Raw genomic sequence first — 22,364 nt, 5'->3', positions numbered from 1 at the left:
GGGACCACAAAGGAGAGGTTGGGGCTTGAGCTTTGGAGGAGGTTCAGGTGGGAAGAAAGCACTCACATGATTGTCTCTAGTCCTATGATGGCATAGGAGAAAAATACTGGGTTGTGCTCCACATCTGATCCTCGGAGATTGAACAACCCTAAAAAAGAAAGCAAAGCCACTGTCACCTGAATGGCTCAAGCTTTCCAAGTATAAGAAATAGCCTGTAGGAGAGAGCAGGCTTCAGCTTGGAATCCAACTGCTACATCAACGGACTCAATGGCTGGCATCTGACTCAGAAAGGCCCAGGAATCTTGTTCCAGCTTCCACCTCTGAGCTGCAACTGCTGGTGCCTACCACCTGATGGCACCAGAACTGTTTATATGCCACTGTATCATTGCCCCCAAGAGGACAGGAGAGTTCCTGGTTAAGAAATACATCCCCAGAGTGTTAAAAATGGCCCACATCATCAAGGTGACTTGCCAGGGAATCCTAGCCAAACACAAACCTCTTATATCCAGAAATGGAGGGAGGAGAGGGAGCTAAGTACTTTCTCCCTTCTGGGGCAAAATGACCCAGGGTAGACAAACTGAGACCCACCCACAAGAGAGGCCAAATAAGGACCCTCCTGAGTTCCATGGAAGCTGAGTTTAGAAAAGAAGTGAGTCAAGAGGCTGCAGCTCTTGAATGAAACCAGAGCCTTTGGCCCACCCACAGTCTACTCTGTTACCAGGCTTCATGAAGGACCCACCTTGATCAGGTCCAGGGTTCGGTGAGGTCACAGAACATTAGAGGAGATTGCAGGACCAGAGCAGAGCAGAGCAGCCCAGTGCAGCTCTAGTCCCAGTGCTTCTAGCTCACAAGTGTGTTTTGTTTTTTTCTCAAAAATGGCAGGGGGCAAAAAGGCCCTATCACTAAAGATACTACCTCTATTTTTACATAATGGCTTCCTTAACAAAGCAGAGAGACAACATTTTTAACCTCTCTTATCAGTCCTTTCTTTTAAAAAAAGTTATCACCAGGGTTGGAGAGGTATGATGGAATAGGTTAAAAGCCCTAGCATACACACATCCTAATCCATAAAATGATCCCTAAAAGCCAACCAAAAATAGGAACTAGATTATCAGAAACTAAGACATGGATTTATGAAGCAAGATTATGCTTCTGGCATATTAACAAGCTGTGGGAAAACTAGAAATAACCCAAAAGTCCACAGAGAAATGATTAATTATAACCATTTGATAGGATATCTAATTCTTACAGATATGCTTACATATGTAGATACACACTGAAATATTTTTTCAAATCAGGCCAAAAAGGTGACAGATGCACAGAAATATTAGCATGACCATCTCTGGCAACAGGACTATGGGTGAGTTTTTTCTTCATTCTACTTCCTTGCATTTTTTCATGTTTTCCACAATGAGAATGTGTTTCTGTTATTCTCCAGGAGAGAATCTCACTTGCATGGTTTTTCTGATATTGGGACTTACTAAGTTAACTATGGGTATAAATGACAAAATAGTTGACAAACTTTCAAGGACTGAAAAGGTAAGAAGGGAACTGAAGAGACAGGACACTGTGAGATAGGGTCTCATTCTCTAGTGAGAAATGACAAAAACTCCTTTTCAGTTGCCCTGAGTCAAATCCAGCCAGAAAATGACATGGAAGTTTCAACCAGATTCCTTCAGATTTTAAAGATGATACCAAGTTCTAATAAGTTACACAGGGGAACCTTAAAGTCTAAAGACTAAAGCACTGTTATGACCTCAGGAAAAATTCTGCAAAAGAATTTTCAGTTTCTGAGTTTTCTATGGTAGAAATGTTTCTAGAACTTATTCACTATTGGAGACTTTGGAAAACTACACAAAAAGTGTACAGAAAAAACTATCTCCTATGATCCTATACCTTTTGAAAGGCTGACATATAGGAAATTGCTTGAAGAAAATGCCTTCCTCAAAGCAAATTCTCCACAAAATCTTAAAAGACAGGCTGGACGTGGATATCACCATGGATTCATCATGAACTCCTGGCTGTAACACCACCCTGGGCAAGGGTAAGTCTCCTCTCCAACTCCATGTAATTTACTTCTTTATCCTAATTGGCATCTCCCATTACCTTTCAGAGGCAATCTTTTGCTTATTCCCTGGCTACTCAGAAAGCTGAATGTTATAAACCACACAAAGGAGAGATCAGGTAACACAACCAGTAAATCCAGAGCACTCACATGCAATCTCATCCAGGGCAGTGACTACAAACCACACAATGTTCCTCTCCGCCATTTTCAACCGAAGGTCTGCCACCTTCTCCTTCCAGGAGATACCTGCAAGACACAAACATGCTTGTTTTGTGACTCCAGCTCTGGTCCCAGGCTGCTTCCATATATTCTTCCCCAGCTTACCATCTTACAGGGCACATGTTGCCTGCACAGGCAGGTGGCCACTTGACTATGGTGAGCTCTAACTGCCTCACCAGGACAATTCATTCATTTATTCATCTTAGTCTTGCCAGGCATAGACATCTGCCAGGGGTTAGGCCAGTCCATACAGTTATAACTCTGGACTAGACCCAGTCCCTGCCCTCATGGGGGATTACCATGTACAAGAGAAGACAGATGACTAAGCAGGTATTAATTACATGGTTGTATAAAAACTGATGCAATCAGGGAAGCACAGAGGGCTACGTGAACACACACCGAGCACAGAAAGCTCCCAGCAGGTCAGGAGAATATCACTTTACATTCCTTAGGCCCCAGACTTGCTTTCCTAAGACCTAGGAATTTTTGGAAGCCTGAATCACTGTGAATACTACTTCCTAATCACACCTGCCCTCTCAGACACAGCCAAGGCTGCCCTGCTGCTCCCTGAGATGACACTTCAGCCCCAGAGGAACTCATTCTACTGCACCTGACACCAGGACAGGTTATGGCCACTTGTGAATAGGCTAGGCATCCTTACACACCCAGCACCCAGAACATTCTCCCTGCACAGAGCAAGAATGCAACTGTTGACAGAAAAAAGTTCACCAGCAATATTTGCTTTCCCCTTTCCTATAGCATCAGGTGAGAGCCTCTGCTTCAGTCAGAAACAACTGGAACCATGCTGATGGAAAACATTTAGCTGGCCCTGGGTACTCACTGGCCCCTTTCCCCCATCCCACAGACAGCACCCTCCAGGAGGCTGTCACACAGGAAAGCAGGCTGGGGCTGCCCCCACAACTTTGAAGCTTTGAAGATCACTCGGGAATGCCATTTAAAACTTGGCCCAGAATCTAGGCTATAATGCTTTCTTCGCAGAACCCCTCTGGGCACTCTGCCTACATTCCAGACATCCCCCATCCACCTCTCCATTTCTATAACAAGGCCCTCTTCCCTGAAACCCCACCTCCCTCCCTCTGTCCTTCACTGTTTTCATAAACCCACACTTTTGTCTCTCACAAATGCTGACAGCACACACTGCTCACACACCACTGTCATACAGAACCAAGGCAGCACCCACACTCACACCTCTACAGAAGTCGAAGATAAAGGGTAGGGCCTGAAAGGTAAATCTACAAATGCTATCACAGGAAAGGAAATGGAGCCTAGAAATGTTAGGCTCTCCACTTCCATTTTCATGATGAGACACAGTAGGGGCAGTCAGTAGCTGAGGGCTAAAAAGCTCAGTCCACTCAGCAGCACCCAAAAGCCACCCAGAAGAGCTGTACAAAAATAAGCTAAGCCGAAGCAGGCAGCAAGTCCGTGACAACAGTAGAGAACAATAAAGGCCCCTCTGTCGGTCAAATCTCCTCTGGGTCAAGGTGGGGCAGAGAGCCCTGTCAACTCAGATTCAACTCTACTTCAGAGGATCAGGATGGGGAGAGTACATGAGGCGAGCCTGAACCCTGTGGCACAGCCATAGTTCCCACCTGTGTAGTCCAGGCCCAGCGTGAGGAGGGGCCTGCAGGGCCGCTCAGGACGGTCCATCCAGATTTTGTCAACAAGGTTCTCCTTCACAGGAACCAGGTGGTGGCCAGCACTTCGCAGCACTTTGGCCATCTTCTTCCAGTAATCTGAGGAGACACACACACACTCACACACATGGGGCCAGCCGGCCATTAACTCAACTCCTGTGTCATCTGAAGCAGAGGGTAGGACCTTTCTGACCCCTTCTGAAGGGCACCTCTCCCACAAGCTCTCCTTGCCCTCCATAATGACAGCAAGTCATGCTAAGCCTTAACAGCTCCACTTCCCACAGCTAAACAGGGGGGATGAAGAGGAGTCTAGAAACCACTTCCTCACCCATGCCGCAGAGACCACACTCACTCACCTGTAGGGATGATCAGTGGGTCTACACCCACCCTGGATCCTTCAGGAAGCACACTCACCAGCCAGTCTTCCTGAGTTGGTGTATCCTTCAGACCTAGGAGACAAGAGCCAATAAACAACTCCCAGAACAATGCAATCCACTGGCTCCTTGACAGCAAGATCTTTATTAAGGACCTTCTTCAAGGTAGATTAGCAGGCCTTAGAAAATCTGAGCCTCTCTTCTTCCTGAAGGGTGAAGTAGGAAATGGTATGCAAGGAAAGCCTGAGGTAGGCAGAAGCAGAAAAAAAACCATTTGTCTTTGTGCTCTTGGTAAAAACATCTCAGCTGGGTGTTTCAGAGAAAGCAGTGGTAGCGAAGGCTTGTGGTGCAGCCTCACCACAGAGGAACAGGGCTGGCATTAGTGTGCCTGATTATTCTCGAACCCCAGAACCTAGTGGTCTTACTCCTTCAGGTGGAACACTGCACAACATGGGAAAGAAAAGTAAGAGGACAGTTGATAGATGAGGAGAAGTATGTTATGGAAAAAGTGTTAAGACAGGTGCGTGGTTAAAGGGCAGGTGGAGTATCTGCTGAAGTGGAAAGGCTTTTCTGAGGAGCACAACACTTGGGAACCTGAGAAAAACTTGGATCGTCCTGAACTAATTTCTGCATTTATGGAAGAGTCTAAGAAGATGAAGGAGGATGAAAATAATAAACCCAGGAAGAAGTCATGCATATCCTGAGGACGTGGAAAAAAAGAGAAAGATCTGCAAAGAGCTAAAGGAAGGGGTAGCCTCTGTCATTTCTCTTTGTACATAACATATTCCCCTCCTTGCCTCCTCTCTCTTCTGCCCATCCCCTTCTTCCTAAACACATCCACAAAAGAAAAAAAAAAATGTGCTTTTCACCGTGCTCCAAAAAAAAAAAAAAAAAAAAAATCTCAGCTGTGCAGGGTACACGGTGTCATTTCAAAGATCTCTCGGCCACTTCCCCACCACTGGTAACCTGATGAGAACATAAATGGTAATTTGGTGAAGACTAGGAGCTTCCCTCATGTACCAAAGCAGGAAAATAGACAGCATGTCACCAAGTGCCTCCCCTCACCTGCAAGGCCAGGGTTGGAGGGAGTAAGCCGATGCCCACTGCAAGGCTGAGCACAGGTCTTGGCCAAAAAGAAATCTTTCCAAAGGTTGTAGGAGGGGTACATATGAGTCTTTCACATGGTCCCCTGGGCTTCCTAACTGCAGAGAGAAGACCACTCATTCTTCCTTCTAGTTGCAAGACACTAAACAGGCTTCGAAAAGGAATACTATTTTTTTTTTGTTTTTTTTTTTTTTGGGGGGGGGTCCGGTCATGGGGCCTGAACTCTGGGCCTGGGCGCTGTCCCTCAGCTCTTCAGCTCAAGGCTAGCGCTCTACCACTTGAGCCACAGCCCCACTTCCAGTTTTTTTCTTTTTGTTTATGTGGTGCTGAGGAATCAAATCCAGGGCCTCATGCATGCAAGGCAAGCACTCTACCACTGAGCCACCTTCCCAGCCCAAGGAATACTATTTTTATAGTCCAGTTTTTCTTTGATCAAGCCAATAGCCTATCTAGCCAATATCTTTGGGATGTACATTTTTTTTAACCAGACTTTAGCTAAACTGGTAAAATGTAGATTGAGAGTAAAAGCTTACATACTCTAAAACAGTGCTTACTTACCTTTATTATTCTCTCTAGTGACTACCACAAAGCCACAGAAGGGAAGTTCAAAGGTTTATAATAAAATGAGTTCATGATTCCCAGTTCTACAAAACTGCCTGCAAGTCTGTTTTGCTATCTGATTTTTTTTCCCCTATGTCTTTTTCAAACTACTTAAGCAAAAAACTTAATTAAAAAAAAATTTTTTTCTTGGGGTCTCTGGCATAACTTCTGCAGGATGAAGTCATGCTGTTTCTTAGTAGACAGCTCTTTGGAAAAAACCCAAGGGTAGGACACTCACCGGCCAGAGAAACCCACCTAGAATTCTCACCATAAAGAGGCACGCTTAAGGATAGTAGGGTGAGGGGCTGGGAAGTTGGCTCAGTGGTAGAGTGCTTGCCTTGCATGCATGAGGCCCTGGGTTCAATTTCTCAGCACCACATAAGCAGAAAAAGCTGGAAGTAGCGCTGTGGCTCAAGTGGTAGGGCACTAGCCTTGAGCTGAAGAGCCCAGCGTTCAGCCCCACAATCAACAAAAAACAAAAATAAAAGGAAGGTAGGGTGAGAAACAGACAGCCAACCACAGAGGAGCTTGGAAGAAAAAACTAATCCCCATCCAATCCACCCCAGAACAACCAGATTCCAATTTTAACAAATAGACAGGTCATATTTGCCACTCTCCCTCAACAGTGCTAACAGACCTCACAGCCTCAATCTATGGAATCTGAAAAGGCCTCAGTTTTCTCTGAACAAAAGGCATATTCTGAACCAGGAATCTCCAAAACTGAATGAAATGTGTGATGGGACACATACAGTGCCCATGGTCAATGATGTCATAAAAAGGTTAACAGCCTGGAGGAGCTCCAGAGTCCCTGGCCAGATCAATACAACAAAGCTGGGGGCTGGCTGTCTTCTACCCACCCATCTTCATAAGTGTCCAGTTGCTATCCATCTGTTTGGCAGCCTGGAGAAAGTAGCGCCCATCCGTCCACATGGCTGCGTGCTCTTCTGTAATGATGGCCGTTCCTGGAGCACAGGAGAAAAGCAGAGAAAGGTTTCTGACCACTTCCCAGCAACCTCCCAAAAACAGCAATAGTCAGACTAGAGGTAGCAGCTCCCAGCATGGAAGATGGTTGACACCAGGGAACCCCCAGGTAAGAGAAAGATGTCACTAAGAACCAGCTGTGTGTCAACCTCAGAAGAAGAAAGCAGTCGAGAGGCCCAGGCTGCCTGGATGCTGGTCTCTACACAGAAAAGACATGTAAGCAATGGGAGTCAAGGCCAAGAGAACAAAGGATTGTAGGCCTATGGCCAAAGTGGTCTCATAACCAAGAGAGAGGAAATGGTTTGTCCTTGGTACCTATAGCCACATGTATATACTGTGCTCTGCCGCTCCCCAACAGAGGTGTTCCAGCTTTCCTTGATTCTGTGACTTCTCGGTCACCAGCTGGAGTCTATGCCTCCCACCTCTACCTGCCCTCAGTTCCCACAGGCCTGGCAATCTCAGGGCTTTCCACAGAGGTGTCTGCCAAAACCAACCCAAATGTGCCAACCAACATAAGCATTTATGCCAAAGGAAGCAGTGCGCAAACCACAGGGGAAAGAGGCTCCCACCTCATCCAGCTTGTTTCGGAGACAGGAACTCGAAGGGGAAACCACTGGAAAACTCAAGGGATGTTAGTAACTGTGGAAAAGTTAGGGCAGGATACTAGTGGAGCTCAACGCTAGCCTTTGTTATTTAAATTTAAGAGTGAAAACAGAAAAACTACAAGTCAAGCACTTGGAGAATTATTTAACACCAGTAAGCTAAGTCTTTATGGTGCTGTTAAGTCCTATTCCTTATTTGGAGTGCTATCTATACAGGCATACTCAGCTTAACTGATTTTCTGTTGTATGTAGTATTTGATAAAAAGGTCAAAACTTCTGTCTTCAAATTAAAGTTTTTTTGGAAAATGAAGGTCTGGAGAAGAACCAAGGGTCACTAAAAGGTGAGGGGAGAATTTGAGAAAGCCTGCGAACCCACACCTCCCTGCAGAGGTGCAACTGGGAGTACTGTACCTGGCTTGCAATTTCTTTTGGTTCCATAACATAGGCTGAAAGACACTTGGTTATTTTAGGAAGGCACACATACAGCAAGAACACAGAATTCAGTGACTCACCCGCAGATCCATCGAATCCAGAAACAAAGGCCCGCCGACAGTCACACGGAGCAATGTACTCACTCTGAAAAACAAAGATCTCAAGGAAATTAGACCTCTGTCGATCACACTTTGACTTTTCCACTAGCCAAGCCTATGCTAGACTCGGCGGGGACTATAGTTGGGACTCTAGTTGGGATTTGTTTACGTCTTTCTTTTAGGAGCCAAGAGGTTAGCTGAAAAGGCAAACTGAACATTAAAAAGTCAATAAAAATTAGTCAGTCATGGTGGGGTGTGCCTATCATCCCTACACTGAGGAGGATAGTGGCAGGAAGATTTTGAGTTCAGAGCCAGTCCATGCTACATAGTGAGTTTCGGGCCATCCTGGGATACATATGACCCTGTCTTGAATAACAAACATACATACATACACTGCAAAAGACTTAAGTTTCAAAGAGGTACCTCCTCTAGCCCTATTTCCTCATCTAGAGAACAAAGCAAGAGAAACAGATAAAAACTGCTCTCTCCTCAATAAGCTCTTAGTCAAAAACAAGCCAAGAGTCTTCTCCTTCCCTTGCCTCTGACATTTAGGCATCTGTTATTTTTCTGAAAAGGAGAGTTGTATTTCTGTTTGAAGTGCCAAAAGTTCTCTAACTTCAGTCTCTTTCAGAGACATTGGCTAGTCGCTGAACTTCCTGTTTGTGTCCCCCTCCAAGGTCACAGCCTCTCCCACACAGGCCCTGCCCCTTCCTCTCAGGGAACCAGGGGGAAACACTTCCCAGGCGAGGGGGCTTCAGCAAAAGAAAGGGGTGACATAAAGATGCACTGCATTTGTAAATTGGTTGAATGGTAACTCCTTCGCACAACTACTTAAAGAAAATCGAATACAATTTTAAAAAAAGAGAGAGAAAAGCAGCAGGGTGCCGGTGGCTCACGCCTGTCATCCTCGCTACTCAGGAGCTGAGATCTGAGGATGGCCGCTCAAAGCCAGCCCAGGCAGGAAAGTCTGTGAGGCAATAAACCACTCAGAAAACCAGAAGTGGTGCTGTGGCTCAAGTGGTAGAGTGCTAGCCTTGTGAGGGACAGAGCTCACGCCCAGAGTTCAAGCCCCACAACCAACACCGAAAAAAAAAGGAAGGAAGGAAGGAAGGAAGGAAGGAAAGAAAGAAAGAAAGAAAGAAAGAAAGAAAGAAAGAAAGAAAGAAAGAAAGAAAGAAAGAAAGAAAGAAAGAAAGAAAGAAAGAAAGAAGGAAAGAAAGAAAGAAAGAAAGGGAAACACATCCAACACCAGGTCCTATTCAATGAGATTCTCCTTGCTTCTGAGTGGAAGGGTTAGGTAGTGAAGAAACTGAGGAGCTCTTCTGACCCGGTGGGGAGCATGAGGCCATGCTATACAGCTTCTAGTAACGGCCCAGAGAAGCACAGAGAGTTTAACTAACCTAAAGCAAACAGCAAAAGCAGGCTTTGAACCCAGGGAGTTAGGTCCAGAACCTTAACTCTTAAGACCCAGGCCACGCTGCCCCAGCGTGACACAGAGTCCCTTCTCCCCTCGACAAACAGTAAGTAAGAAAATTGAAATTCGAACAAGCATTAGGTAACGCGCCCACAGACAGGTTGTAGTGCCAGGATTTGAGGCCATCTCTGCCTGCTTCTGAGCTCTTCTCCCCTCCTTTCATTGTCAGCCAGTTTTGCCCAGGTCAAAAGACCCAGAAAAATGAAGAGTGTTAGTCTGACCATGGCGGTAGACACCTGTAATCCCAGTACTCAGCAGGCTGAGGTGGGAGGAACGAGAGTCTGAAACCAGCCAGGGGTACACATCTCTAAAAAAATTAAAAAATAAAAAAAAGGATGCTTAACATGGGAAACAGCTTCTGGCTGGAGGCCAGGGTATTTTAGGGGCAGTCTCTGTACAAAGGGGGAAAGGTCCCTGTGTTCCAGTCGCGCTGTGTGCTGTGTGCAATGCTGGTTCTTTCAGCAAGGCAGCTGCAATTCCCCTCACCTGCCAGGGAGCTGCTGAGGGCCCCCTCCCCTCCAGGTCTTGCCGGAGGCAAAGCCCGACACCCCTCTCAGCCTCAGTTCCTCATTTCCAAGGTGACTCATCTTCTCCTTGGTCCCCAAAACAAAGAATGTGTAACAGAGGGCTCCAAGGAAATAAGGAAACAGCAATCGGCATTGTTTATGGACTGCAGAATACTTGGTTATTAACCCAGTAATCAGTGTGCAACTTAAAAAAAACAAAAGGCTCAATGGGAAGCAGGGTGTCTCATCCATTTCTAGGACTAATGGGAGCAACAGTAAGTTAATGTTTGAAGACCTCACCAGAAACCTGAAAGTGGTACCTGTACACAATGGAAGAGAGATTACTCATCTCTCCTTCCTGAACAGTAAGAATGCATCCTGGGGCCTGGGACAACCAAATTAACAAAAATAACTCTTCAGGTGCTCCTTGAAGAACACACAATGAGGACAACAGGGATCCCTGACCTTGTGCCCCTAACCAGGATCTGATGAGGAAGCCATGCTGGCAACCAGGGAAGGCAGCTCTGATCTGTGGGTCTCTAGCTCGGGGACAAAGCTCTCCAGGAGGCCCACTCCCGTTTCCCAGGATGACCTGGAAGGGGGGACAGGCAACCCACAGGTTTCCTAGATTCCTCATCAGAAGGCAAGGGAAGAATTTGTCCAAAGGGAGGTGGAATTAACAGAACGTGTAGTTTAAGCCCCAGACAAGGTCTGGGGCAAGAACCAGACATGACCTAAGTGGTCAACATGCCAGACAGACATCGCTGAGCGTGGCTGGCGGCAGCCTCAGCGCCACACCAATGGACTAACCAGAGGCCAGACAAGCTGTGGGGCCTTTCCTAGCAATGAAGTTAGAACACATTCTTCCCAGCACTGCGAAGTTCTAAAATAAGCATGCTCCCATTTTTCTCTAGCTCTAGTAACAGCACTCAATCCAAACCTCCATTATCCTACCTAGACCACTGCCCCATCTACTCTTCCCATACATTGGAGGTATTCCAAAAATACACACACACACACACACTTATACAGATGGTAGTAAAACAATAGCATTAGTTATGATTTAAATAGGGGATGTCCCCACCAGCTCATGTACCCAACACCTGGTGCCTAGCTGCCCAATGGTGACCAGGTATTATTTAGAGAGATTCTAGAAACTAGGAAGTGGGGCCTGAGGTACACTGAGGGTGTACTTCCAAAGATTCTACTGGTCACCAGCTTCTTCGCCCTCTTGGCTTTCCATCTCTGTCTCTTTTCTCTCTTTCTCTCTCTGTCTCTTTCTGTCTCTGTATCTCTGCACATGTCTGTCTCTCCCTCTCACTCCATCCCCTTCCTTTTCATCATTATATTTCAGATCAAATGATACCCCCACAGAACACTGCTTTCAATGCCTAGATAATATAAACACTTGTCCGTTTTGAAACTCGGTGTAGAACATTCTATAGATTTTCCTCTTAGTGAACATTTCTCCCTTTCATAGCCCCATCCCTCTACCCCTTCTCCAGAATATAAGTCAGGGTGGTTGTCACCGTCACTGTACACAGTGACAGTGGTAAGCAGCAGATCCTCAACCAGCTTCTGCAGAATAAATGTTCAAGCAGAAGAGATGAACCCTTTTTCCTTCTGCTCTGTTAACATCTTGGCCATCTCTATGAAGATGGAAAGAATATAGGTCACCCCTTAGGGGCTGGAAAAGGCAAGGAAATGGATCCTCCCCAGAGCCCTGAGAAGACACAGAGCCTTGCTGACCTATGGTAGGCCTCAAACCTCTAAAACAGGACAGGAACGATTCTGTGTTGTCTGAAGCACCATACCTACAGTCATTTGTTACACCAGTAACATGAAACTAGCAATATGAAAAAAAAAAAGGGAAAGGATGACAATCTGGATTTCAGTCTCAAATGCCTCAGCACACAGCAGAAAGCCAAATGAGGCAGGACAGGAATACTCGCTCTAACCAGAGAGCGGCTCGTACCTCAGCTGTGACACCTGCCATGCCGGGAGCAGCCTCCATGTTGCCAGGCTTTGGTATTTCAAGAGAAGCCAGAAATACATGTGTTTGAGAAATTACCCATTATTTCAGGGTTGGCATCTAATCCAAACAATATAAATGAAGCATAACCAGATAAAGCATATTATAAACTTTAAAAAAAAAAAACCCTTAGTCGTTCCTCAAAATCTGGCTCAAATATACCTCATCCTCACATCTTTCTGAGCCACTCCAGCTCTCGGGGGTCTCTCTCCTCTGAATTTTACCAGGTTTTGGGTGATGGTAACAAGCAACAGTGGCTAATTGGCTCAACGTGCACTGAATGAAATGAGTAATTGATTAATATCCTCCTATTCTAATCCCACAGCAGATGTGAAAGGAGTCAACCTCCCCAATTATAGATGCAAAATTAAAATTGATTCTTGTGGCAGAGGCAAGATTTGAACTCAAGCCCAACTCTTCAAAGCTGACATCCTTGCTATGCTGCCAAGCAAACTCTTCTAATTCAGAGCAGAGACTGAGTACATTGAATCTGTACAACTGGATTATACAATCTAAGGGAATAGAAATATAAAGTATGTCTCACATTAACTCTGGCCCTCATCAACCACACAAGTAACAACCACAACCAGAAGTCATTCCTACAGTCAAGTCTGGCTCCCAGATTACTAGGTAGGTAATAAGGATACCACATTGGAGGACTAAGATGTGACATAAAGCAATAATCATCTACTCAGCTGTGATGGACACATGCATTTATTACTATGCATCAGGCAATGAACTAGACTCTGAGGAAACCTAACTATCTTCTCAAAGTAGACAATCTGGCCATCAAAACAGCACAGTTATCCCATGAAACATTAGCACTAAACTATGCCAGTTATATAGGACCAAATTTGGTATAGATTCAAGGATGCTCAGATCTGCCTTAAGTCCATCAGGATAATCTCAGAGGTTTGAGCTGGGCTACCATGGACAGGTAAGGAAGAGCAAGGAAGGAAAAGATGGAAGAAAGTCAGAGGGAAGAGATCTAGGGTAGGCAGGCAGAAAACTAGACAGTTCTTGAGAGGTAGTACAGATCAGAAAGAGTGCTAATGTGATCAGAGCTATATTTTTTAAAAAGTGGTCAACATGTCCACCAGAAGATGGAAGAAGAGAAAAGGAGGATGGCCAGTGCTAAGTCGGACTAGTTATTAGATCCATGCTGGGATGACTTTCCTCCTCCCTATCCTCCACTTCCACAGGCCATGAGTATGACACGTTTCCAACATACTAAGTTCTCAACAAAAACGGAACAAAGGGCAGACTGTCCACAGGAAATATAAGAGGGTATATGTTGAAATGAAGACACAAATCTCCTTATGCCCCAATAATAAGGAAACCCTTTGATATTTTCTTTTCTCCTAAACAGAACTGAGTCAGACTATGCAGAGACAACATATAGCTGTCCAAAGACAGCCACCTTACTTAGTATAAATATCTTCCCTGCCAGGACTTCATTTCCCAAGCTCCTTTGCTTCAACTAGGTGGAGTCACATCACTTGTCCAGACTAATGGAATGTGGATGAGAAGAGATTTCTACATCCAGGCAGTTAAATATGGGTGTGCCCTCACCATACTCTTATGCCAGCTAAAATGGTTTCACCACCAAAAACAGCCCGGATCACTTTTCCTACTAGTTAAAGAAAATCTCCTACAACCCAGGAACACAAACTCTGTATTTATGATTAAGCCACTGAAATTTAAGACCTGTTAACTACCTCTGGCATTATGCTAATTATGCCAATTATGACAAAAAAAACTTCTAAGAAATATCCAACAAAACAACAGGAAGCTGACTCCAACAGGAATGGACAAGGGTCCAGAGAGTTTAGGAAAAATTGATTCATGTCTTCCAGAAGGAGGAACTTCAAACACAACCCAAGGGTCACATTGGCAGTCAGTCTGAAAAAAAAAAAAAAAAAAAACTGACCCTTTGACTAAGCCAAGCCCAAGAGCAGCACATGGGCCTTTCAAATGGAGAGGAAGAGAACTTACATCTCTAAAAGTCAAGTGCTATAGCAAAGCTCTGGTTCCAACCAATGACTCTCCGGGTTTGGGGCCAGCAATGTCCACAGTGTTTGACTGACAACAGTAAATGAAAGCATCCATACTACCAGAGAAAATGTGCAATTCCTCACTTAAAAGTCGTGTTGGGGCCGAATTTACTAACACCACAACCCTTGTTCTGAGTTTAAAAAGAAGCCCTTAAAGCGGCACAGGACAGAGAGAAGCAGACCACTGAAGTGCCAAGTCCTTGCGTAATCCTGCATTTGGGGTACATTTTCTCTCTAGCAGGGAACAGTGTGTGGGTATGTATATTTGTGCTTTGGAAAGTATACAAAGGATAGAACTCAAGATTCCTTTTCACTTCCAACACTCTCCCTTCCCCACCCCTAGAAGAAAATCCGCCAACCTTGAATCAAGCCTGAAATGAAACAATTAGGAGCCAGAGAACAGAGCCACACTATTACTGAGGAGGCTACTGGGAAAGTCACACACAAAAGCCAACCCTTCGTGTTCTCACAGGCCTGACAAGTACCCCGAATCTCACTGAATAATCACCCATCGAAGCCCCTTCTATCCATGGAGCAGAGACTGACACAAGAAACCCATTTCTGTCTGTTGATGGTACCACAAATACCTATACCCTCAAAATACCTATACCCTCAAAATACCTATACCCTCAAAATACCTATACCCTCAAAACTGCAGAGTCTACACTCAATTCAGGCTCTTCTGCATCTCCTTCTAGATCTCCCCTTCTCTGACCATATTACCAATACCCAAGTCAAAATACTCTTTACCTACTGGAGGATCCTGCACGGGCCTGTGAACAGGTTTCTCAGTCATACTAAACATCTTGCAGGTCACATCACTCTCTTGTTAAAGACTCTCCCTGGGGTCCTCCTAACAATGCATAATCTTATGCCACAGAGGGTCATAGCTACCCCAGGACCGGGCATGGGTAACTCACAGTGGCCTTGGCCAGGCCTTCTACTTCTTTCTTCTTCAAGCCTAACATGATCTATGTTCTTTTGTTCCCATAGATTTGCATATACGTCTTCTGTCTCTCGCTATGGATAAAAATTCTACCTGTTTACATTTTTTATGATTCATGGATTTATTATGTCATACATGCAAAACATACTAACTTCATTAGGGAAAAAAAATCAATGTAAAATACCACAACTCTGCAACTGTTGATTTTTTAAATTTTTTGTTCTAATGATTGAAAGGTTCAACACTATGTCCCTGCCAAGGAGTTAAGGTGTACAAAAAATCATTAACACTAGCAGGTAACAGAACTGAAGACCCCACAGGGAGCACAGCAGGCAGAGCCACCAAGAATTTTGTCTGTGCGGGGAGGCAGAGGGTTGAGATTAGTCACAGACAGTGCTGGCAATCTGGTAAGACAGTGATGTTAATTAAGGTTCACAGTTTAAGAACATCTAAGATATTTTTAAAACTAAACCTGCAATATATGATGTTTACACTTAAGTTACTAGAAAATTAAGGAAAGCAGTTATTAGCTCTGAATAAAGTAATGTGAAAACAGGAATGCATTTTTGCTAATCTACAAAAAAAAAACTTCTAATGTATCATTTGAAAGATTTCACAATACAAGTAGGAGGCATATTGCCCATTAAGAAAGAATTCTATCTCTCCATGAGTCCAAACTCTATTCACATTCTTAGGGGAGGTTTGTTGCTATTGTTTGTTTTTGTCAGTCATGGGGCTTGAACTCTGGGCCTGGGTACTGTCCCTCAGCTCTTCAGCTCAAGACAAGTACTCTACCACTTGAGCCACAGCGCCACTTCCAGTTTTCTAGTGACAGGAGTCACAGCTTTTTGGCACCAGCCAAAGATGGATCAGACATTAGGAAGGCTTGATGGAATAAAGATTAAGGAGGGATTAAGTGAGGAATTTGTAGACTCTAAAGGCCTATTCGATGTCTACAATATACATGTCTACATATACAATATATATATATTTTTAAAAAAACAGATGTCTCACCAACTTTCCTGCCTGGGCTGGCTTTGAACCCCAATCCTCAGATCTCAGCCTCCTGAGTAGCTAGGATTACAGGTGTGAGCCACCCGAGCCCCGCAACTATTCCCAATCTTCACCACCACTTTCTCCAGGCAGCCTTCCTTGAGCCTGCTGGCTTAATTATCCCCTCACTATGGATGCCCTGTACACTACATGCAAAACCTCTGCTGTTTAGCACAACAGCCACCAGCCACCTGGGACTGCTGAGTACTTGAAATGTAGCTAATTAACCATTTCATTTTTAAATAACTTAAAGAAAATTTTAAAACAGATACTCAAGATTTCATTATTGGAAACTTTAAAGTATGCTTAGAAAATTTTGAGTATGAGTTTACTTTTTCAACAGTAAACTTAATGAAGTACAAATACAGATCAAATATTTCCAGTGAAGTATGGATGTTCCCATATTTACAAATGCAGAATAAGGGGGCTGGGAAGGTGGCTCAGTGGTAGAGCGCTTGCCTTACATGCCTGAGGCCCTGGGTTCGATTCCTCAGCACCACATAAGCAAAAAGAAAAAAGCTGGAAGTGGCACTGTGGCTCAAGTGGTAGAGCGCTAGCCTTGAGCTGAAGAGCTGAGGGACAGCGCCCAGGCCCAGAGTTCAGGCCCCATGACCGGACCCAAAAAAAAAAAAAATGCAGAATAAATATATAACATATTTTAAAGACTTAGTACAACAAAGCAAAAGTAATATGAAGTGTTACTATAGTTTCAATATAGGTGACATGTCAAAATATTTTGTATGTATTGGAATAAGTAAAATATAGTATCAAAGTTAATTTAATTTATATTTATGCCTCACATGTTTTTACTGAACAGTGAACAGTTTCCTATAACACTTAGCAGTTTCAATTATATTAACTGAAGTAAGCCAGACCCAAAGAAACATAGGTCCCACGGTTTCCCTTATTTGCAATAACTAGTATACATCTAGTTTAATCTTACCAGACAAGCAGAAAAGGTCAAAAGCTATCTACATACGACCATATAAGATGATGCTAAGCAAAATGAACCCCAAGATAGGGACACAAGAGTTTTTTTCTTTGTCACTATTGTTTTTAATGTACTATGTGATTTTGTTGTTGTTGTTGTTTCTTTTGTATGTTCTTCCCCATGGTATAACTCCTGTTGTCACTGTATTTGATTCTGATGCCTGCATCTTGTATATACAGTTTTTCTAATTTGGGTAGGGGAAGGGAAATTAAAAAATGCTGAAACAAGGATTCAAGTTAACCCACTATAACAATGAGACATACAAGACACTATGTTCAAAAGGAACTTCACAACTTCAGGGGGAGGAGGGGATAGGGAGTAGTTGGGGAGGTGAAGAGAGGGAGTAGTTGGGGAGGTGAAGAGAGAAGGGATAGTAGGGGAAAAACAAAGAAGGCAGTAAAATTAGTAAATAAAATAAAACAGTTAGCAGTCTCCACTTCTGTGACTATGACTTTTTTACTCTTTAATCTCTGTAATGTTTTAATTTCCATAATAGTAATAACAATAATAGCAGCTATAGTAGTAAAAACAGTGTTAAGTCACTATCCCTTTTTGAGAGAGTCTAACTGATGGCTAAAAATTGGAATTAACAGAAGTTAGGAATGGTGGCACATGCCTGTAATACTCAGGAGGTGAAGATAGTAGGATAGAGGGCCCAATGTCAAGCAACCAGCAAGTGGCAACTCAGACATATGAACGAAGACAGTCTCTAAAGTTATCTAGGTACTAACCACCTAGTACCTGGCCCTGAGCAGTCAGAAAAGATGCACCAAAAATGTAAAATACAACTTCTACCATATACATAAGGACAAACCGCAATGCTAAAACCACAGAAATGCCAGTTAAAGGTTATAAAAGAAAAACAGCAGAGGAGTGAAGATAGAAGGATGTCAAGAATACACAAATATAAGCCTGTGACATCTATACAACAGCAACTTCTGCAGTAAGTGACAACTCATACTGGGCATGCTTGCCCTTTTCTGTGTGTGTGTGTTTTTTTAACTGTGAAAATACTATACAGAGGGGTTACAATTACATGGGCAAGACATATCTGGGACTAAAGCTTCATTCTTTTCTTCAAGGGGAAGCCATGTAATTCTGGTGCTCTAGGATGCTAGCTTCTTGCCATTCCCAGAAGGAACTGTGTTAGAAAAGTCTCCGGCCATACCTAATACCAGAGGCAGGCACACTTTTAAACTCAATCAGTGTATCAAAAAATCAGGTTTGTCCTAAAAAAGGAAATCAAAGCAGAAGTTAGAAAGTGGAAAAACCTCCTATGCTCCTGGATCGGAAGGATTAACATCATGAAGATGGCAATACTTCCAAAAGATATCTACAAATTCAATGCCATACTTATCAATATTCCAACCTCATTCTTCAAGGAAATAGAAGCAATCCAAAAATTCATATGGAACAATAAAAGACCCCAAATAGCAAAAATGATCCTTAACAGAAAGAATAGTGCTGGAGGAATATCAATCACATTTCAAACTCTACTACAAAGCCACTTGGCACTGGCAGAAGAACAGACCTAAGACCAATGGAACAGAACTGAAAACTCAGAAATGAACCCACAGACTTATAACAACCTAACCTTCGATAAAGGAGCTAAAAAAATAGAATGGAAAAAAGACAGACTCTTCAGTAAATGGTGCTGGCAAAATTGGTTAATCAGCTGTAGAAAACTAGCTAGATCCTTATATATCAGCCTACACCAGAATCAACTCCGAATGGATCAAAGATCTCGAAGTCAAAGCAAACACTCTGAAAACATTACAGGATGGAATAGGAGAAACCCTAGGTCTCCTTGGCACAGGACAAAATTTTCTTAATAGAGACCCAGAAACACAACAAATCAAAGAAAGGTTGGACAAATGGGACTGCATGAAATTGCAAAGCTTCTGCCTGGCTAAGGACATAGCTAGCAAGATCAATAGAAAACCCACAGATTGGGAGAAGATCTTCACTAGCCATACAACAGACAAGGGTCCATATCTAAAATATACCTGGAACTCAAAATATTAAATCCTCCAACAACAAATCCTCAAAGAAACAACTGCCCAATAAATAAGTGGGCTAAAGACTTAAAGAGAAACTTCTCTGAAGAGGAAATAAGAATGGCCAATAGACATATGAAGAAATGCTCAACCTCTCTAGCCATAAAAGAAATGCAAATCAAAACAACAGTGAGATACCACCTCACCCCAGTTAGAATGGCTATAATCAAGAACTCTAACAAACAACAGACGCTGGAGGGGATGTGGCCAGAAGGGAACCCTACTGCATTCTTGGTGGGAATGTAAACTTGTTCAACCACTTTGGAAAGCAGTACGGAGGTTCCTCAAAAGACTCCACATAGAGCTCCCCTATGACCCAGAAATCCCACTTTGGGGCATTTACCCAAATGATCACAAACAAGACCATACTAAAGCTACCAGTACAACTATGTTTATTGCAGCATTATTTACCATAGCTAAGATATGGAACCAACCCAGATGCCCCTCAGCAGATGAATGGATTAAGATATATAATGGAATTCTATGCCCTTATCAGAAAGAATGGCATTGCCCTATTTGTTAGGAAATGAAAGACCTGGAAAAAATTTTATTAAGTGAAGTAAGCCAGGCCCAAAGAAACATAGGTCCCTTGGTTTCCCTCATTTGAAATAACTGGTATATGTCTGAGACAAGCAGAAAATATGACCATATAAGATGATGTTAAGCGAAATGAACCCCAAGATAGGGACAAGTGGTTTTTTTCTTTCTTGCTATTGATTCTGACATATTTATAATGTACCACGTTATTTTTTTTTGTTGCTTCGTATGTTCCTCCCCCACAGAACAAAATGCTTAAATAGCAATACAGGTTGCCCCATTGTAACAATGAGATGTACAAGACACGATGTTGAAAAACAAACTTTACAATTTGGGGGAGGGGTAGTTGTGGAGGTGAGAGGGAAGGGATGGTAGGGGAAAAACAAAGGAGGATGCATCAATGTTTGATAGGAAATGTACTCATTACCTTGCTCATGTAACTAACTCCTCTGTACAGTATTTTTACAATAAAAAACATTAAAATTTTTGGACTGGGAAGGTGGCTCAGTGGTAGAGCGCTTGCCTTACACGCATAAGGCCCTGGGTTCGATTCCTCAGCACCACATAAGCAAAAAGAAAAAAGCCGGAAGTGGCACTGTGGCTCAAGTGATAGAGCGCTAGCTTTGAGCTGAAGAGCCGAGGGACAGCGCCCAGGCCCAGAGTTCAGGCCCCACTACCGGACCCAAAAAAAAAAAAAAAAAAAATTAAAATTTTTTTAAAAACCAGGTTTGTATTGCTAATCATAATGGTAGAACCCTAATCCCAGCACTCAGAAAACAGAAGCAGGGGATGGAGAGTACAAGCCTAGCCTGGGCTATAATGAGTGCTGCCATCGGAGATATATAGTGAGATTCTGTCTCAAAAAAAAGAAAAACAAAGAAAGAAAAAGCTAAAAAAAAAAAAAAAAAAAGGAAAGAAATAAAAGAAAAGAAAGAAAAAAGAAAAGAAAAGAAGAAAAGCTGCTTTGGGAACAGCACGTGGGACTAAGAGTATCAAGACAAATTTGGCTTAGCTTAGCTACAAGAATGTTCCCTACTAGTACACACAGATTGTACAGATTATGGAGCCCAACCCCAGACAAAAAGAAAACTAAAACTGAAATACAAAAACAGCCTTAACCACATTTTTTTTTTTTTTTTGCCAGTCGTGGGGCCTGAACTCTGGGCCTGGGCGTTGTCACTCAGCTCTTCAGCTTAAGGCTAGCACTCTACCACTTGAGCCACAGCACCACTTCCAGCTTTTTCTGCTTATGTGGTGCTGAGGAATTGAACCCAGGGCCTCATGCATGCAAGGCAACTTCCCAGCCCCTTAACCACAAATCTTTTAACATTTAATTCAAATAACATGCACTTTCAGGCCTTTTCTGAAGGTAAGGTTCATAAATGAAGTAGGGCCTTGAGAAATCTTTAAGCTAGGACTTTAAGAGAGCCTGCAAAGCCCCTTTCACAGGATGTCTCCATCTCAGACAAAGTGCTAGGAAGTAGAGAACAGCCACACCAGGGGCTCCAGTAGCAGGTGCAACCATCCTGGGAGAAGATGGGTACAGTCATATCGGCCTCAGCAACAGCCTCATGCTTGAAATTGGTTTTTAGTGGGATTTAGCTCAGGATTTGGGGAAACTGAGCACATTGATTCTTTAAGCATTCCAAGCTTCCTGTTTCTCTGCCTTTCCTCCGTACCAATCCTCCTACCTGGAACCCCTTCCTTCCTCTTTTTTCTCCTCCAACCCCTCACCGCTGTTTATCTAAACTCTACCCATCCCTCAAGGTTTAGTTCAGAGCACCTTCCTGCCCCACACTCTCCATCATCCTTCTATCCAGCCCTCAAACTTCCACAGCCCCTGTCCAAATTTTCTTAATAGCAGTTACCCCACTCTACCTAGTAATATGGATATGTGTTTGCACATCTAAACTCCACTATTATAATGAGTGCTTTTTCCCACCAGGAACAATTCTCATCTTTGTATCATGTACAGTATCTAAGGTAGTAACCTGCACATAAGCAAAAGGTTGGAACAAATGTACATATGCATGTCTCTACAGAAGAATACTTCATATATTATCTTGTCTCAGTAAACCTTAACCACAGTAAGAGCAGGAATCCAATCTTAAATTCACCTTTGTAACCCTACAGTGCCATAAACACAGTATAGGCCCTCAATTCAATTGGATACCCTACAGTGGGTGTAGGACCTGCTTATCCTCCTGCCCTTTAGCCCTACCACGTACTGTCTGGTTCTCCAATCACAACTTCCCTCCAGTAAGATAACTGCTGCTCTCAGAAGGAAAGGGAAATTGCTGAATTGGTTTTAAAGAGATAGTAGCAGTTATCATAGTATCCTTAATTACTGTTGGGACAGCTAGGTGGGCAGAAAGGAGGAAGAGAGGGAAGAAAAGGGGGATTATAGGGGGACATGACATGGAATGTATCACTATCAGAAAGGCCCAGGACTTCTACCTGTAAATTTGTCTACTAATTCTCTCCCCATTGATTGAAAACTGGGCAGACTCATTGGAAACAAAGCAACAGGGACTGAAACTATAGGCACACAATGAGACAGATCTCTTAAAAGGGGCAATGAGAA

At 43.4% G+C, this 22,364-nt stretch overlaps 1 protein-coding gene across 6 annotated transcripts in view; it reads right to left on the bottom strand.

Annotated features, from left to right (window-relative positions):
- Positions 1-22,364, bottom strand: part of Xpnpep1 (X-prolyl aminopeptidase 1) — a 53,766-nt gene that overhangs the window by 18,056 nt on the left and 13,346 nt on the right. For all 6 annotated transcript variants that reach the window (XM_042689326.1, XM_042689331.1, XM_042689329.1 and 3 more), the window contains 6 exons: positions 8,113-8,176; positions 6,875-6,979; positions 4,296-4,388; positions 3,895-4,038; positions 2,216-2,311; positions 67-148 (listed from right to left, as the gene is read on the bottom strand). In XM_042689326.1, coding sequence (XP_042545260.1) covers positions 67-148; positions 2,216-2,311; positions 3,895-4,038; positions 4,296-4,388; positions 6,875-6,979; positions 8,113-8,176 — 584 coding nt within the window. The remainder of the gene's footprint in view (positions 1-66; positions 149-2,215; positions 2,312-3,894; positions 4,039-4,295; positions 4,389-6,874; positions 6,980-8,112; positions 8,177-22,364) is intronic.

The sequence above is a fragment of the Dipodomys spectabilis genome, unplaced genomic scaffold, assembly GCF_019054845.1.
Source record: "Dipodomys spectabilis isolate Male_0828 unplaced genomic scaffold, ASM1905484v1 ptg000125l, whole genome shotgun sequence".
NCBI classification, from domain to species: domain Eukaryota; kingdom Metazoa; phylum Chordata; class Mammalia; order Rodentia; family Heteromyidae; genus Dipodomys; species Dipodomys spectabilis.
This window is presented reverse-complemented; position numbering and strand designations above follow the sequence as displayed.